General features: G+C 41.8%; 1 protein-coding gene across 2 annotated transcripts in view; it reads left to right on the forward strand.

Annotated features, from left to right (window-relative positions):
* The window catches only part of LOC138765237 (ras association domain-containing protein 5-like), a 53,604-nt gene that overhangs the window by 7,590 nt on the left and 26,585 nt on the right, over positions 1–19,429 (forward strand). The window contains exon 1 of one of the 2 annotated variants that reach the window (XM_069942234.1): positions 11,604–11,695. The exons of the other annotated variant lie outside the window; for it this stretch is intronic. Within the exon in view, the coding sequence (XP_069798335.1) occupies positions 11,687–11,695 (9 nt within the window). The 5' untranslated portion in view covers positions 11,604–11,686. Of the gene's footprint in view, positions 1–11,603; positions 11,696–19,429 lie in introns of those variants that run through there. 2 annotated transcript variants of the gene reach the window in all.

Here is a 19,429-nt window from a genome sequence, read left to right on the forward strand (position 1 = left end):
TTCATGGCAGGAGATTTAGAATAAGGAAATGGACTGGCAGAATGTGATGACTGATATGAGAAGAATCAGGACTGGAGCTGGACCTTTACATTGCATTTATTCATGGCTTAGATTCAGAGATAAAACAGGACTTCATGTTTGCAAAAAACTCAAAAGATTGCAGGAATTGGAAAGATAACATTTCAATGCAGATTCAGGGGCAAATTCTGGTTAACTGATTTTCAGTGTAGATTGATATTTCCCTGAGAAAAACGTAATGCAGTACTTTCTGAATGGTGAATAGCTATGAATATTGAAGATCGATGGAAACATGAGTCCATATAACATAACATGGATAAGCACAGAAATAATCAAAGAAATAGAAGAATTTGGGCCACCATATTTGCCACCATGGACTGTTACTATTTAATATTTTAACGTGTTTAACTTCTGTTCTAACTTGTATTTATGTAAATATGCTCTGTAGCCATGGAGAAACACTATCTTGTCTTTACCATGTGAGCATGGTATGAGCGATAAATAAAGGTGACTTTATTTGACATAATGTCAAATTAACCCGAATCTGTTCTGTCTGAACATGATCCACACCCCACCATTCCCTGCTCATCCATCTGTCTATGTAGAAGACTTCTTAACACTACCATCATTTCTGCTTTCACCGTCACCCCGGCAGCCTGTTCCAGGCATCTGCCATTTTCTGAGTTTAATCAAAATTTAACAACTTGCCCTACACAAATTTGCCTTCTCTCATGACCATCTACTAGGAATGCTGCCATCAGAGGGCAGAAGCAATTTAACATTTTGATCCCGAGGAAAAGATTCTGGAAAAGAAAAATACCTCTTATAACTTTATACACATCTTTTAGGTCTTCTCTCAGCCTCTGACACTCCATAACTCCCCATTAGAGCGCCCATAACTCGTACTCTCTAACTCAGGAAAAATCCTGGTAAACCTCTTCTGTCCCCTTTCCACATACTCCATATCCTTTCTGTGATGGGGCACACAATACTCCAAGTACAGCCTAACCAAAGTTTTATATAACTGCAACATGACTCCCTTATTCTTATACTCAATACCGTGATCATGTTCATTGATCAGCCATGATCTCATTAAATAGTGTGAAACACAAAAGATTGCAGACACTGTGATTGTAGTAAAAGCACACTGCCGGAAGAACTGAGTAGGTCTCACGGTGTCCGTAGGAGGTATGAGGAAGGGCTCAGGCATGAAACATTGGTAATTCATCTGTACCTCCTATGGACATTGCAAGACCTGCTGACTTTCTCCAGCAGTTTTGTGTTTTCATTAAATAGTGTGACTTGCCTATTACTGATAAAAATATATTGTGTAATTCTGTGTCAACAACAGTCTTGCTAATAAGCAAGACTGTTCGTAGCAATATTACCTGTATGTAACTTTTAGAAAAAGGAATTGTTGATAACAATACAGTGGACTTTGTAGTTTATAGCTCCTTTCACAATTGTGTCCCACTAAATTGGCCATTCAGTGTCCTGGGATATGAATTGGGGGGGGGTTGGCTTTTTCACACTTAACCACTCCTAACTGGGACACTGAACGCTTTCACACTTGCAAGGAGCCATCCCCAGGGTTAGGACTGTTCTACCTTCTACTGGTGACCTCATGACATCTTGAGCGATGGTGAACCTGCCCTAAATCCTGATCAATCTTATATTTGAACAAAATTAATCATGCCTAATTATAACATAATTAAGCTTTATGAACAACACAGTATGAGCCTTTCAGCCCCTGTTGTTGCTTTGCTGACCTATATAAACCTTTATAAGGGACCATGGGAAAGTGCTAGAATAAATAGCAATCGTGGACAATTTTTAAACAGTGTGGGAAAGTTGGTGGCGCTATCACTGTGGTGCGCTGTTAGACAGAATCAGACACACACAAGATAAAGTCTATGCAACAGGCTTTAATCCACAAAGACTTCCACAGACACCAGGCTGGCTGTGGCTGCAGCAACTCTGTGTGAGGCCTCGGGAGGCTGGTGCAGGCTTATATCCCAGAGGGTGATTGACACCCGACTGGGTGGGTCTTGATCCATTCAGGCCGACTGATTGACAGCCGGCCAAGTGTTGTCCTTTCCCCTTATACTCCTGCAGGTACAGAGGTTTCCCCCTGCAGTAGGCCAGCGGTGTACCACCACAATCGCGTACAATTTATACAGCCTGGAAAAGTTGGTAGCACATTAGCAACAATTTATACAGCATGGGAAAGTATGTAGCTCTGTCGCATACAATTTATATAATATGGAGATTGGTAGTGTTATAGCGCACAATTTATACAGGGTGGGAAAGTTGGTAGCACTATCGCGTACAATTTATACAGGGTGGGAAAGTTGGTAGCTCTATCGCGTACAATTTATACAGCCTGGAAAAGTTGGTAGCTCTATCGCGTACAATTTATACAGGGTGGGAACGTTGGTAGCTCTAGCGCACAATTTATATAGAGTGGGAAAGTTGGTAGCTCTATCGTGTACAATTTATACAGAGTGAGAAAGTTGGTACCTCTGTAGCGCACAATTTATACAGGGTGGGAAAGTTGGTAGCTCTATCGCGTACAATTTATACAGGGTGGGAAAGTTGGTAGCTCTATCGCGTACAATTTATACAGGGTGGGAACGTTGGTAGCTCTAGCGCACAATTTATATAGAGTGGGAAAGTTGGTAGCTCTATCGTGTACAATTTATACAGAGTGAGAAAGTTGGTACCTCTGTAGCGCACAATTTATACAGGGTGGGAAAGTTGGTAGCTCTATAGCGCACAATTTATACAGGGTGGGAAAGTTGGTAGCTCTATCGCATACAATTTATACAGGGTGGGAAAGTTGGTAGCTCTATCGCGTACAATTTATAAAGGGTGGGAAAGTTGGTAGCTCTATAGCGCACAATTTATAAAGGCCATGGGGAAAAGCAATGATGAGCCTGCCCTCCCAGAATTCTGTGCAGCAGAGAAAAGGCTATATGCACAGCTACATACACGGAGCATTCATGGAGGGGTTTCTCTACCACATGGCATTCTGGGAAATCAGGTTCGCCATCACTTTTCCCCACAGTCTTTATAAATTGTAAGCTATAGTGCTAACAACTTTCCCACTCTATTTAAAAATTGTCTGCTATTGCTATTTATTTCCTATCTCTCTCTCTTCTGCTACAACTTTCCCACGGCAAAGTTTATACCTTCATTTTAATATTTTCTTCCTTCACATTCCTGCACTCAGGCAAAAACTTGGGTCATTTCAATCCCACAATTCAATTGCCCATTTCACACTTGCCTGATTGCAACTCTGGTGTCTTCAGACACTGGAGATTGTACTTGGGGTTGAGGCTGTCAATCCTTGGCGTCATCTGATGCCAGCGTTGAGCTGATTTTGCTTTCACACAAGATACTTTAAAGGCTGATTGGCTGTGAATTCCTGGGATCATTTGCAAGTGTGAAAGGGGTTTATATTTGTGCCTATACTATGAAGTGGATCATATATCATATAACCATTCACAGTACTGAAACAGGCCATATTGGCCCTTCTAGTCCGCACCGATTTACGTGAAGCTCCACTAGTTCCACTCCCTGCCCATAACCCTCCAACCCCCTCACATCATAATTGACCCTGCCACAACTACCTCTTCCAGAAGATCATTCCACTCAGCCACTACTCTCTGAGTGAAGAAGCATCCTCTTATTTGTTTCTTTTTGCCCATTCATGGTGAATAGGAAATAACTGTCACCAGGGCATCCACTGTGCAACTTGATTTCCTCTAAGCTACATTTGCAACATTGTGATGTGTTATTGCAGACAATACCAAGGCTTTGTGTATCTGCCTCAGCTCTTTGAAAGATTAATTCTATGCTCACGGTCTTTCCCAATTCACTGAAACTATTTCTTTTCCATCTTGTTCTCTCAATCATTCTGATTGAAATAAAGCACACTGCCAGTAATACTATAATCATTGAGTTGCAGTTAAAAAAAAAATGTGCTAGAAATAAATTAAAATCCATGACATATCAGACATCATCTGTGGAGAAAGAAAATAATGTTTTAGTTCAACGGCCTTTCATTAGTTTTAGGAAAACCAAAAATAAAAGTTGTAGTGGTGAAGAATCAGGCAAAAATCTGTGAAGGATGGAGACCAAGAGAAAATGGATGGTCGTAGCTTGAATGAGAGTGGGTGGAATGACGTCAGTGGCAGCTAATCTGTCTGAAGGAAGAGTAAGTAGAGAGAGTAGGGATTAAAATGTTATACTTGTGAAATTAGGCACATAGCAGTTGTGTGGAATCTAAAATGAAAGAGAATGTAGGAATAGACTGAAACTAAATTAATGTTGCATTTTGATGGCCTTCCATCACACCTTGCCAGTCCTGATGCAAACTGGAAAGGTTAGTTATCTGAAATGATTGAATTTGGTCTTAAATTCTGAGGATTGCAGTATAAATATTTGGCAGATGACATCCTTGAGAAGGTTGGGTTCTTGGAGGTGGAATAGAAGGCCAAAGATGTCAGAAAAGGATGGATAATTTAAGTGACAAGCAACTGCAAGCTTGAGTCACCATTGTGGACTGCATAGAGGTTCAAGGTTTCATTAGTTGGTTTACTATGGAGGTGACCTTGGAGTAATCACCAAATGTGGTTCACTTGATTAGAAATGAAAATGAATGGATCCTTCACCTGGAAGGAATGTTTGGGTCCATGGATGGTGGAAGAGGTAAAGGGCAGGTGTTTGAATGGGCAGATCCTTTTAGAAGAGGAGTAGGCATTGTGGAAAATGTAATGATGCATCAGAGAGTCACAGAGTGAACAGTTCATTTAGAATGCTGGATGGGAGGCATGGGGAAGATGTGTCTTATGTGGCACTTTGTTGAAGGAAGCAAAACTACAGTGAGTGATCTGTTGAATAGTGAGGTTTAATGAGCTGAAAGCTTTGGATCAGGGGAACTCTAATTTGGTTGCAAGGAGAGGAGGTGAGAACAGAAGTTCAGAACAGGAAACGGGTGAAGTTTTGAACCGCATACAGAAAATTTGCTGTATAAACTCTAGAGTCATGTCTTCACTCCCCATAGTATCAACTTCCAGCACAAAGTGCTGAAGGGTTTAGTGGAATTTTCTTTATGCCAAGTAAACATATAGAGATGACTTAATCGGAGGGAAGATTGAGAGAGAAGACAGGAGATGTTTAATGTGGAAAGGCTTGATGGTGAAAGATAAAAGGAGGATCAAAATGAGCAAAGAATCAAAAGGTGGGTTGATGAGTATTGGAATATCAGAAAAGCAGAATATCAAGCTATTTCATGCAGTCTGTGCTGAAATTGTGGTGAAACTTTAAGATGAACTTTTGTTCTGCAATTATTAATGGATACACTGCATAGATTCATGCGTTGCCGCTATTCATACTGGTAAAAGATGGGGCCATTGATGGAATTTATTGTAAGGTGGTGTTTTTAGGGGCTGGGACTGACTTAAATCAGTGAAGAGAATGACAGTCAAGTGTGTTTTACCAAAAGACAGGATAAAAAAGCCTAATCTGTCTAAACTGGAGTCACTTCAAAAGAACATGGATGTTCTGAATGAATGTTGGTTAGCTACTGTCTGACCTGTTGACTGTTTCCAGAACTGTTTTCTTTGTGATTTCTATCATTTGTGATATTTTGGTTTTGCCTCACTCATGCATCTTCTGGCAAAATGCACAAAATCTACTTGAATCATTTTCATCTGATGTATTGTTTTAAATCTATTTATGATTAATATTTAATTGCAGTATTATAGAATTACAATATAGGTGGTAATCATATTGGACTGCCTCATCCATTTATTCAAGAACTCATCCAGAAACTTAAATGTCACTGACTTCATCAAGACCTATGTGGACCAGTGTGAGTCCACGTGCACATACCAAGTGTTCCTCAACCAGAAGCCTTGGATGAATCGAGGATTTGCAACCTGCTGAGGGTGAGAACAAGATGTTTAAAGCTGGAGATCTAGACCTCTACAAGAAGACCAGGTATGACCTGCGGAAGGCCATCTCTAAGGCAGAGTGGCAGTTCCGGAGGAACTTAGAGACTGATACATGCCAGCTATGGCAGGGAGCGCAGGACGTTACAGCCTACAAAGCGAGGGCGAACACCATTGATGGTTGTGATGCTTCATTACCTGGAGAGCTATACACCTTCTAGGCCCACTTTAAGAAGAAGAATCAAACAGTGCCTACTAGAATCCCTGCAAAGGCTGAGGACCCTGTAATATTAGAATATCATGCAAGAGGGTGAACCCTCACAAGACATCAGGCCTTGATTGCTTACTTCGCTGGGTTCTGAAAATCTGCACCAACCAACTAGCTGGAGTGTTCATGGACATTTTCAACCTCTTATTGTGACAGTCAGAAGTTCCCGCCTGCTTCAAAAGGGCATCAATCATCCCGGTACCAAGAAGAGTAGTATGAGCTGCCGCAGTAGTAGCACAAGCTTTGAGAGGCTGGTCATGGCCAGAATTAACAGGTACCCAAGCAAAGATCTGGACCCACTACCATTCGCCTATCGTCACAATCGCTCCACAGCAGATGCAATATTGCTGGCTCTCCACTCAGCTCTGGATCACCTCAAAAACAGCAACTTGTACATACGGCTACTCTTCACTGACTACAGCTCACCCTTCAACACCATTATTCCCTCAGTCCTGGTCAAGAAGCTACAAACTCTAGACCTCTGTACCCCCTTCTGCAATTGGATTCTCGACTTTCTCATCGGGAAGACCACAGTCAGTACAAATTGGAAACAATGTGTCCTCCTCATTGATTATCAACACAAGCGCCCCTCAAGGATGCGTGCTTATCCCACTGCTCTACTCATTATACACCCATGACCTTGTGGCCAGGCACAATTCTAAAGCTATCTATAAGTTTGCCGATGACACCACAGTTGTCGACAGAATCACAAACAGCACTGAGGACGAGTATAAGAGTGAGATGGATCAACTCATTGAATGGTGTCCCATCAATAATTTTGCACTTAACATTAGCAAAACCAGGGAGATGATTGTGGACTTCAGGAGAAAGTCAGGGGTACACGACCCAGTCCCAATTGAGGACTCAGTAGTGGAGAGGGTCAAGAACTTCAAATTCCTGGGTGTCAACAACTCCAAGGATCAGTCCTGGAGCCTCAATGTTGATGCAACCATGAAGAAGGGTCACCAGCAGCTACACTTTAGGAGATGCTTGAGGAGATTTGGTACGTCACCAAAGATGGTTGAAAACTTTTACAGGTGGACTGTGGAGAGCATTTTGGCTGGTTGCATCACTGTCTGGTATGGAGGTGCCAACTCTCAGGACAAGAAAAAACTCCAGAGGGTTGTTAACTTGGCCTGCGACATCACAGGCACCAGGCTTCATCAAGGACATCTACAAGAAGCGGTGTCTTAAAAAATCAACTATCCTCAAAGGATCCCACCATTTAGGCCATGTCATCCAATCTGCTACCGTCAGAGAGGAAGTACAGGAGCCTAAAGTCAAGCACTCAATGGCACAAGGACAGCTTCTTTCCCACTGCCATCAGATTCCTAAATAATCAATGAACAAAAGACTGCCTTACTTTTCGTGCACTTCTTTTTTTAATATATTATTGTTGTAAGATAGTTCATAATGTGAATGTTTGCCCTGTGACGCTCCCGCAAAACACCAAATTTCACGACTTGATCATGTCAATAAATTCTGATTCTGAAATGGCGCTCAGCTTTTGACAACAAATTTTGCTGTTGGTGCAAACTGGGGCTGTGTTTTATTTAGTCTTGTTTGTAACTTTGTATCTTGAAATCATCATCTTAAAGTGCTCAAAATCCTATCTCTAAATTCTAGTTCATGTTAAAAGTTCACGCCATTTTTAATGAGTGAAGAAAACAATTTCAGTCATAAACTTCCATTTTTGTGGAAAGCGTAGCAACCAAAAAAATGGACTTGATTTTCTTTGACGAACCAATTACATAATTTGTGCTAAAAAAAATTTCTTAGAACCTTCCCAGATCAGAAAAGTCTAATAATTTGAAATGTCATGGGTGAATTAATGAACAAAGTTCCTCATTTGCTGACAGGACAAGCTCAATATACCTATTGTCCATCTACGTTCAGATTCTTTGTACGCAACACAACGGTAACAAAAACTGGATTATTTGCTAAAGTTTTGACTTCTGTGAACTCACAATAATCAGTAACATTCAATTAAAATTTCACTTAGACATTGAAATCTAATAGCTTTTGTAAGCTATTTGGGCTTAAATTTTAACAGTTGTAATTTCCTGCTGACTTGTGATCCCAGTGATTCTCTTTTAACAAAAGCGCTTTCATAAAAATCAATAATAATTTGAACTACAAACTTCCTTAGGACCTTTTGACGTCTGATTGATAAGTTGTTTTCGATAAAATTCAGACAAAAGTGATGCTACCTGGCCTTAAGCTGCTGGCAGCATTGTGCCAGACTCTCCCACAGCAACAAGAAAGTAGACAATTCAAAAGCACAGTGGTGCGTGTCTGCTAAGTTGTATGTATAGAACAACATTTAGTTACATAAACCTTTCTGTGATTTCAGGGGTCTCAAAAAATACGTTATTTCAGCCTTTTTTAACCTGTAGTCATCAGAGTGTGGGAACCACTGAAGCAAATTTGTGAATAACCTTTTCCTTAGTCAGTCCCTCATGGTCAAGGGTGTGTTCAGAAATTTCCAAAAGCAGTAATTTGATCACCAGAAAATGGATGCTTTTGTTAGTTTCATGGATAAATATAGACTAGAACTGCGGGAGAACTCCCCTAACTTCTTTGCTGCAGTGAAAATAAAATGACTGAAGAGCAAATTAAACAATACCAGCCTGTTGGAAATTATGAGCTTTTGCATTAGTTACGTGGTTGTTTTTGCTCATTGTAAACTTGTAGAGTTTTCAAGTATATCAAAGGTATATTGTGACCAATGAACGTGAGGGTTCCTTTCCTAATCAAGAACCTGCCTTAAATATACCAAATGGCTTGAGCTCCACAGCGGTGTGCAGCAATGAATTCTACAGATCACTACCCTCTGTTCTACAAGGATGTTTTTGTATTCTGAGGCTGTGCCCTCTGTTCCCAGACTCCCCCACCGTAGGAAATAACCTCTCCACATCCATGCTATTCAGTCCGTTCAGTTTGATAGGCTTCAAGGTGATTCCCCCTCATTCTTCTAAACTCCAGTGAGTCTAGTACCAAAGCCAATTTTTAAAAAAAGATGGCGCAGTAGTGGAGGAACTGGGCAGGAATGACAATAAAAAATGCTTGTACTACTTTACAAACATTTGTAATGAAATTATACTTCAAGGCTGAGCTTTAAAAGTTTCTGTCTTAATCTGAACAGGAGGTAGATGCTGCCAGGTAGTGGAAATAACTAATGCCCACCTACTAAATTGCAGGCCATCGCATTTTAGGATCACAGTCACCTGTCTTATCTGAGAAAATCACTCAGCTTGTACTTGAGAAATGAGTGAAATCTGTGACCTATTTAACAACCTTCAATCACATGATGACAACGTCAGTCCCAAGAGCAAATTATAATTAATAGACACAGCTATGTTGTTTCTCTGAAGTTTGGTTATGCTATTTTCCCATTATCATGTAATTGGAGATTTTCTGGAGTGAACAGTAATTCTATTTCTCGGTCATTTTGAATCTTTGGGAAGTGTGGCGATGTAATTTTCACATTCCAGTTACACTCTATGCTTCAATTTCTCTGTGTAGTGCTCTTTTCAGAAATTGGACTGGTAGGTTTCATTCCCACTTTGGATGCTGTCTGCGAGCAGCTTGCACATTTCCTTGGTGCTTCAGTTTCCTCCCACATTTTAAAACTGTACTGGTCAGTGAGTTATTTGCCTGTCATAAATTAACCTTCACCATTGTGAGCTGAGAAGAATCCGAGGGAAGTTTATGGGCATTTAAGAGCGAATAGCGGTCAGGGAAATATATAATGGAATGGAGATTGTCCTGCAAGCCAGCGTAGGCCTGATGTGCCAAATGGATTCTTGTGTTCTCTGGAAAATATGAAGAATGGTCCCACCAATCTTGTGATTCCCTGACACTCTGGTTCCCACAAATGTCGAACCCAAACCTTGGCAAAAAAAAATTATTCTTTTCATCCCTTCATCCTTCAATTATCCAACACTGAGTTGGTATCCTTCCTCAATCCTCGTATCTCCTGAGAATAATTTGTCAATGGTGGGTTCCAAGTGCTCCTATCCCACAGCCCATTGAAGTTGAGATTTAATTGTGATTTTCAATCACCCTCAGAACAGAGTATCAGATGGCATATTTTAGGTCCCAATTGTATAATAACCCTTCATCTGCATTCCAAGGAAATAGACCATTGGCACAACTCAAGTTTGTAATGCATTTAGTTCCATTGTAGGAAAGACCAGATATGTCAGAAATAAAATGTCACTGACATCTGTTATCTGCTTTTTAAAATTAGTATTTTTCACTTCAGAGAAGTATTGATTATACAGTAAGCCAGTTTGGAGATTAGAACCTAATTTTATGCAGTTTTTTGGAGTGAATGATTATATTTTGTATTGGTCATATTTAGCAGTTTAAAGATCTGTGTAAAATGTAGAAGTTGGTCCTAGACAATTTAATATGCAACTATTGTTTAAAGGGAAGTGCATTCATTTTGAGGGCATGTGCTTATATGATAAAAGTGGAACTAATAGTATATGCAGAATTTTAATAGATTTCCCATTCGGTTACCTGCAGCACAATGAAGATTGGCATTCAACCTGGTCATTTCCTGCTTTAATCCAACTTGTTAAGGGGGGCTGCAATGCAATGGAGGGAGCTTTGAAAAGCGGATCGCGGTGTAGGCTTGGTGTGTAATGACTGTACTTTGATCTGGTTGCTCATTTGGATTCTACCTTTCAATTTTATTCTCAGATATTTCAGTCTTTACATAGCAGAAAAGGGGAAGTTGTGCTCTGCAGCAACATGCAAGAAGTTTTGAAATTCATTCTGAGGTCAGCACAAGCTACAAAATATGATTCTTCTTGATTGGTTTACAGTGCACAGGCACTACTCCTTTTTTAGATGGACTAGAATTATGTCTAGGGTTACTCTTTCCAATCTTTCCCCAGTACTCCCTACACCATCTACCTTGTATATTACTTAAAATAAATTTTGACAAGATTTAGTTAACTCTTTAAGGCTGCCGTTTTCTGTGAAATATACAGAGATTATTGTGTGTTTCTCATCATTGTTTGATTATCTCTTTCAACTGAAGGTTGGTCTTTCTCTCTGCCTTCTCTTTTGGAGTGATTATCTTTATATCTCACTCTAGATTTCTGGTTGTGGTCTCTGTCCACGTTGATGATCCATCTTCTAAACTACATTTTGAAACATTGAAAATTTTTGTTTAGCTTGTGGCACAAAATAGGCAGTAACAAATTACCATAAGCAAAATTATGTGTGATACTGCACCCAATTTTTTCTCCCTGCTTTCAGATTCGAATCAAATTTCTGCCCGTACGTGACATCACATACGACCTTGCGATTCTTTTTCTACTTCTAGGAGGTGCAAAAAGCTGGACTCAAGATATGTACGGAAAAGAGAGAAATTCAAACTAAGAAAGAAATGAAAACAAACAGTGCAATACATATTCAATAATAAATAATGTGCAAAGTAAGTGCCCTTGAATGAGTCTTTGAGTTTGTTGTTGCTGAAGGTGGAGGGGGAGCAGCTGTTCCTGAACCTGGTGGTGCGAGTCTTATGGCACCGATACCACTTTCCTGATGGCAGCAGCGAGAACAGCATGTCCTGGGTGGTGTAGATCCTTGATGATTGCTGCTGCCCTCTGATGGCAGCGTTCCAGGTACATGTTGTCGATGGTGGGGAGGGTTTTGTTTAACATCTGGTGGATCAGCAGTGCATTGAACACAAATTTTAATGAAGTAATAAAAGCCATACAGAACATTGGATGCTGTGAAACTCTCTGAAGGCTATAAATGTATTGGAAGCTCTGTAGGTGTCTTAAATTAAATTCATGAGCAATAATTGATTTGCAACTATCTCTGGGTTTTTAGCTTTAATAGCTCATTAAAGGTAAACCCCACTTTTAAAGCTACATAACTAATGAAGATGGAATAGGTGACAGGCAAAATGACGATCAAAAACATTCTGCTGAGTTCATCTTAAGTTCCCACTTTCCCCGTGCAGTTTTATTTAAGGAAAGGTGTCCATCACACATGGACAGAAACCAAAATGAATGTATAATTGTAATCCATTTACACAACAGCAGGTCAAACAGTGTCCTTTATGTAGCAAAGGTAAAGATACATCACCGACGTTTCAAGCTTGAGCCCTTCATCAAAGTATGAGAAAAGGAAGGGGATGGCAAAGGTAGGAGATGATAGGTAGGTGAAGAAAGGAGGGGGGGACAGCATCAATGAGGGGGAGGAGGGATGACTAAGTGGGTTGAAGAACTGGAAAGACAGGAAAATGGAGGGGGGGGGGAAGAAAAGGTGAGCAGATATAGCAGAAGGCAGTAAAGTCCATGTTAATGCCATCTGGCTGGAGGATGCCCAGAAAATAAGGTGTTGTTCCTCCATCTGTGGGTGGTCAGGGTGGGACAATACATAATGCCATGGACAGACATGTGAGTGCAGGAGTGTGACTTGGAATTTAAATGGTTGGCCAATGGGAGGTCGCTGTGTTTGCGAAGGTACTGAGCAAAGTGATCTCCCAGTCTGAGATCAGTCTGTCCAATGTTGAGAAGGCCACAAAGGGTGCAGCGGATGCAGTAAATAAGTCCTCTGGATGTACAAATGAAGTGTTGCTTCACGAAAAAGGCCTATTTGGGGCCCCGGACCGTGGTGAGGAGGGAGGTGTGGGCGCAAGGGTTGAATCTCCTGAGGGCATAGGGGAAGGTACTGGGGGTTCAATGGGTGGGAAGGGATGAGTGCACAAGGGAATCTTGGAGGGTATGGTCCCTGCAGAAGGCTGAGATGAGAGGAGAAGGAAAGATGCGTCTGGTGGTGGGATCCTGTAGTAAGAGCCGGAAATTCCAGCGGATACTGTGTTGGATGCGGAGGCTGGTGGGGTGCTAGGTAAGGATGAGGGGAATTTTATGCTTATTGTGTCTGGGGGCAGAGGGGGCCAGGGCAGATGAGCGGGATATGAAGAAGATGTGGGTGAGGAGGGGAGGCCACGTTTGTGGAAGAAGGCAGATATTCCAGAAGATCTGGACTGGAAGGCCTCATCTTGGTGGAGATGGAGAAATTGATAGAAGGGGATGAAATCCTTGCAGGGGACAGGGTGTGAGAAAATGTAGTCCAGGTAGTTGTGGGAGTTGGAGGGTTGTAGTATATGTCAGTGACCAGCTTGTCTCCTGCGATGGAGACAGAGGGATCCAGGAAGGGGAAAGTGTTGTAGGAGATGGACCAAGTGAGTTTGAGATCAGGGTGGAAGTTGTCCACAAAGTGGATGGTTGAAAAACTCATCGTGGGTGCATGAGGCAGCCCCGATGTAGTCGTCAATATACCGGAGGAAGAGGTAGGGGGTCTTACCAGTGTAGGCTTGCAGCACAAATTGCTCCACAAAGCCCACAAACAGACAGGCATAGCTGGGACCCATGTGGATACCCATGGCTACTCCTTTGATTTAGATGAAGTGGGATGAGTTGAAGGAGAAGTTATTTAGAGTGAGTACAAGTTCTGCCAGGTGGAGGAGGTTGGTGGTAGAGGGAACTGGTCGGGTCTTTGGTCCAGGAAAAAGAAAAGAAGTGCTTTCTGTGTGGGGGATAGAAGTATAAAGGGATTGACCATCCATCGTGAAGATGAAGCGATCCAGTTCTGGGAATCTGAAGTAATTGAGGAGATGGAGGGCATTTGTGGTGTCGTGGATGTAAGAGGGAAGGTATTGAACCAGGGGAGAAAAGATGGAGTTAAGGTAAGATGAAACTAGTTTGGTGGGGCAGGAGCAGGCAGAGACAATGGGTCTACCCAAATGGTTGGGTTTGTGTTTCTTGGGTAGAAGGTACAAACAGGCAGTGCAGAGGTGGGAGAGAATGAGGTTCGTGGCTGTGGGAGGGTTGGGGGGGAGGTGACTAGAGGTGATGAGATTGGAGATGGTTTTGGAGACAGTGGCTTGATGTTTGGTGTTGGGGTCCTGTGGGAGGGGATGATAGGGGGAGGTGTCTGAGAGCTGTCGACTGACCTTGGCAAGGTAGAGGTCAGTGCGCCAACCCACAACTGCACCACCCTTGTCTGCAGGTTTGATGGTGAGGTTGGGATTGTTGCGGATAGAGCGAAGGGCACAGGCTTCTGAGGAGGTGAGGTTGGAATATGAGAGAGGGGTGGTAAAGTTGAGGTAGTTGTTGTCTCAGCAGCAGTTGGAAATAAAAAGGTCCAGAGCGGGCACCTGGCCAGGATGAGGTGTCCAGAAAGAGGAAGAAGGCTTAAAGTGGGAGAAAGGGTCTGGGGTGGGGGGGTGGAGAGTCACGGCCATGGAAGTGAGCAGTTCGGTGTTATTTTATGTTCTCACAGTCTGCATAGCTATTGGAAGCTCCAGTAAGCACAAACTGACCCAACCAAAGTCATTCTGCCTTATTGCAATTCCACCTGAGGTCCAGTCTCTACCATACAAGAACACCATGCAGTTCATGACAGTGAACCAGCACCAGGAACAAGAATTTCCCTCATTAAGCAGAAACTTGAGCAGATTTCTGTTTTTTTTTTAAACATCTACAGAGACAACTCAAGAGGGTCTAAGAGGTCCAGGATAAAGGATGAAGCATGTGACAGCTAGTTGGTTACAAAAAGAGAGATACTGCATGGGAGAAAATTTACATCTGTTTGAGTAGTGGGTGTCGTGCTTGAGTAGGTTGCTCCCCTGGTTGAGCAGACGTATAAATGTCTCCTCCAGTGAGCCCCAGAACCACCCTCCCTTTTCTTCATACTGACGCAGACTGCTGGTGTCTGGTGTATCACTCCATGATACATTTCTCTGTCACACACTTTGTTTTTCCCCTCCTGGTGCTGTGGCATTTTATGCACAGGTGCATCTCCTCCTTCTGCTCCTTTTTGTTACTTTTTTTTCCCTCTCCTTCTCCATATAGTGCAACACAGCAGGATCCCTCTGCAGCTCTCATGAGAGGACTTATCACAAAATCTACAAAATGTTGATAAAATCAAAAAGAAGAATCATAATGAATCTGACTCATGAATGAGTAGAACTGTTGCCACCTGTGTTCCAGGGTGATCTGCCTGTGAGGAGGAGGTTTGTCTTCTCCAGAATAAGGAGACGCTGCAATGACCCATCTCCTTATTCCTTGCTCTCTTACACTGTATGAAGGACATTGGATGTCCTTATTATTCTACACTTGACCCTTGACCTTTGTTTGGGGTTGAGAGGAATGATGGTGTGTTGGTGTGGGCTGCTGTGGGACAGTGCATTGTGCCTGTTTTCTTTGGAGTGTAGTTGTCAAATTTCACGCAGCATTAAAAGGGGCAATAAAGAAAGGATCATCAAACCCAGCATATACAGTTGAACCCCCTCTTGTCTCCGGCTACTTGCCCTCCTGCCATGTATTTCATTACCATAGCCCTCCTGCCATGTATTTCATTACCAGTCCGTCAATGAAATCTTGTGTTATCTTTCCCTCTTTGCATTCTCTACCTCATCCAGGGCAGCTGTGATTTGCCTTGCTGCTGTTTGACTGCATGTCTTGAAGGGCCTAGCTCTTTCTGATTGCTATGTTTTGAGAATGGCATTGAATTTACGTTGGCCTTGTTTTCACTTCTGTCTGAGTATTCAACATCTTAATGCTTTTCTGAAAACAGAAGATGCTGGAAGCTCTCAGCTGATCAGCCAGCATCTGTGGAAAGAGATGCAGAGTTAATGTTTCAGGTCAAGGATCGTATGTCAGAATTTATCACATCAGATTTTATTTATTGTGTGTTATAATTATTGGGGGGTTAATTTGTGTAGTTAATGACCATCGCCTTCCCAAGATCGTGTTATATGGCGAGCTCTCCACTGGCCACCGTGACAGAGGTGCACCAAAGAAAAGGTACAAGGACTGCCTAAAGAAATCTCTTGGTGCCTGCCACATTGACCACCGCCAGTGGGCTGATCTCGCCTCAAACCGTGCATCTTGGCGCCTCACAGTTTGGCGGGCAGCAACCTCCTTTGAAGAAGACCGCAGAGCCCACCTCACTGACAAAAGGCAAAGGAGGAAAAACCCAACACCCAACTCCAACCAACCAATTTTCCCCTGCAGCCGCTGCAACCGTGTCTGCCTGTCCCGCATCGGACTTGTCAGCCACAAACGAGCCTGCAGCTGACGTGGACTTTTACCCCCTCCATAAATCTTCGTCCGCGAAGCCAAGCCAAAGAAGAAGATTCTAATTTTTATTATCTTATTTTTTATTATTTCTTTAAATGTAATTTTTATTTTATTCATGTCATAAAATTTTAAATAAAGTGAAAAAAAAAGATTTTATTTATTGTCATGCAATAAAACAAAAATATAATAAGGCAGACAAAGATTCACCATGAGCATTGCCCGGCGCCCTTTAATCAGAGAGAGAGAACCAAAAAAGAGTCCCCTCAGAGTCATTGAGTGGCTGTGGATTCAACTTCAGTGCTCCTGCAGCCTCTGCAGCCGCACAAGACTCTAGTTGAGTTCAAACCATCGGCAATCCAAGCCCAGATCCAAACCTCCAACATGATGAGGAAGCCTTCAGCGCCCAGAGCCCTTCAGTAGCCCATCTTTCCCTGAGCACCCTTTCGAACCCCAGTTCCGATACTTGTCAGATTTTCTGTATTTCGTACCTGTTACCGATCAATTTGCCACTTCTTTGAATGGGACCTGATATGGCATTAGTAATAAAATTAATCAATGCTTTTGTAATCCAATTTCTAGACATTAAGGGGAAAAATAGAAAGGATTCGTCTGAACATTTATTTTAAAACATTGGTCTCATTTATTTTGTCAATTTAGGTCTCTCCTTTTTTTTATTGCTTTATTTTCTTTTTATTAGTTGGATATTAAGTTGAAAGACAGGTGAAAGAAAAACAAATTGATTCAAGAGTGCCAATGGTTATTCCAGAAATAGATTTGCTGCAATGCCCTGGGGCTTTGTGGTTTAGTGTAGACTGGAGCAGCAAATGCATGGAGGCATTTAGAATTATTAAAAGACTCAGATCTTCCATGACAGATTGCAATTTTTATTTTCTCTGTTACTGACAGAAGGCGTTAAATGATTTCTCCCAGTTACTCTCATAGAACAGTGCACCCTTGCATTAATTGTGGATGAATTGCCAATAGACGGTTTTGCTCAAAGACAACTGTAAATTTAAAGGGCACTGCTTACAGTATGCCATAAGTAAAGAAATATTGCTGGTGCCTGAAGATGGATCAAGTTTCAGGCAGGTCACTTGTGGAGAAGGGAGTAATTAATTCTTTTAAAGTCTAAACACATTCCTTGGGCAATGTCCTATATGGCAACGAAAGCTAGAGAATCACAAAGAACACATGTACTTGACCTGATTCCTGAGGATATTAAATGCCAGTTAGACAAAAATAATGACCCTTCCCCCCCACCCCAATCACAATAGCTGATTTCATAAATTCACAACACATTCTAGAAATAAGCTACATATCTCACAGTCTTTTATCCAGGGTAGACAATTCTAAAAATAGAGGACATAGATTTAAGAGTTGAAGAGAAATCTGAAGAACAATTTTTCGCTCAGATTGTGGTCTGTATCTGGGGCAAGCTGCCACAGGAACTGTGGAAGCAGGTATAATTCTGACATTCAAAAGATATTTGGACAAGGGCTTAGAATATGGATCAGATACAGGCAAATGTGACTAGCCTGGAATTCCAACTGGGTTGCCATGGACAAGTTGGGCCGAAGGCCCTGCTTAATTCTTTGTGATCTGTGACTCTATTTAAGATTAGGAAATGCTGAGTTTCTAATACTGGTTTGTTCTGAAATAAGCAAAGCAAAAGCTGGTAAAACACATCGAAATGCTGGAGGAACTCAGCTGGTCATGCAGTATCCACAAGAGGTAAAGATATAAGCAGAAGCTAGAAATACTCAGCAGGTCAGACTGTCTGTGTGGGATGAGAAACATGGTTTCTCCAGAACAAACAGGATTGTAGATTAACTAGGTGGCACGGGTTTCAATTTTCGAAATCAACTTCTACCGTGTTGAAATTAAATTTTCAATTTCAATTTAACTTTTTAGGTTGAAGGTCTGTTACTGGTTCTGTTAATGTTTGTTGTAAGTTGGATGGCCTCAGCCAATGAATCAGTGGTGTTATCTTTGACTTCAACTTGGGCCAGGCAAATTAAGCAATTTGGTCACTAGGTACTGACATCTTTCAACCATAAAAGAGAAATTACCTCTTTGGAGAGATGATAGATTTGGGATATTGAGCATGGGATCCGAGTCCTCACTGGACAATATGTGGGAGCAACAGGAATGACAAGCAGTGGCTATGGTGACAGCATTTCCAGGGTCTACATCAGAGGAGACACCTTGATGCTTGACCTGCTGCCTGTTTTGAACGACTTTCTTTTTCTCTTTCTTTTCCTTCTTCGTGGGATTGCGCCAGAGCGTGACGACCATTTGCTAGCCTTTGAAAGTTTTGTGAATGGGCATGGTTGACCATAATCACTGATGTGGCTGATAAGAAATGGAATAATACCATCTGGAACTTTATTTCAAATGCTGATGCTTTGAGGAGAAAAAGGGAGAGAATGGGAAGCAGGATTAGTTTAGTACAAGAATATTTGCACCATGTGTAATGAAAGTTTTTTAAAATCCACATTGTTGAGCATCTTCGTGAAGTAATGATCAAAGGGTAAGAGTTATCCAGCGTAATTATGGTGGAGAATAAATCTGTCAAGGAAAGAAAGTTCTGTGGCAATCAATGTTAGTTAACTTGAAGGAGAGCAATTTTGCTCTAAGTTTCGTTTTGTTGAGAATTTTGAATGAAATTACTGGTCTGTTAAGAGGGATCTCCAATTGTTGGGAACATCTCAACTTCTACCATACCATGCCCCCTAAGGATCTTCTATGTTTCAATAAGGTCACTCATTCCTCAATAAAACAGTAAAGCAGGTTTAACTTTCAATTGTGATAGATTGAGAAAGACTGATGTTTAATAGTTGTCCTTCTGAACTAGTACTGCAGTGCAGCAAGCATTTCGGAGGCAAATGGTACCTTGATTATGAGAGGATTTGAGTGCCATACTGCGGCACAGTAAGCATAGCTGTTAGTGTGATGCTGTTACGGTGCCACTGTCTGCAAGGAGTTTGTACGTTCTCCCCGTGTCTGTGTGGATTTAGTCCGGGTGCTCAGATTTCCTCTCTCCCTTCAAAATTGTATGGGAGTTGTAGGTA

Source organism: Narcine bancroftii, chromosome 5 (genome assembly GCF_036971445.1).
Source record: "Narcine bancroftii isolate sNarBan1 chromosome 5, sNarBan1.hap1, whole genome shotgun sequence".
Lineage (NCBI taxonomy): Eukaryota > Metazoa > Chordata > Chondrichthyes > Torpediniformes > Narcinidae > Narcine > Narcine bancroftii.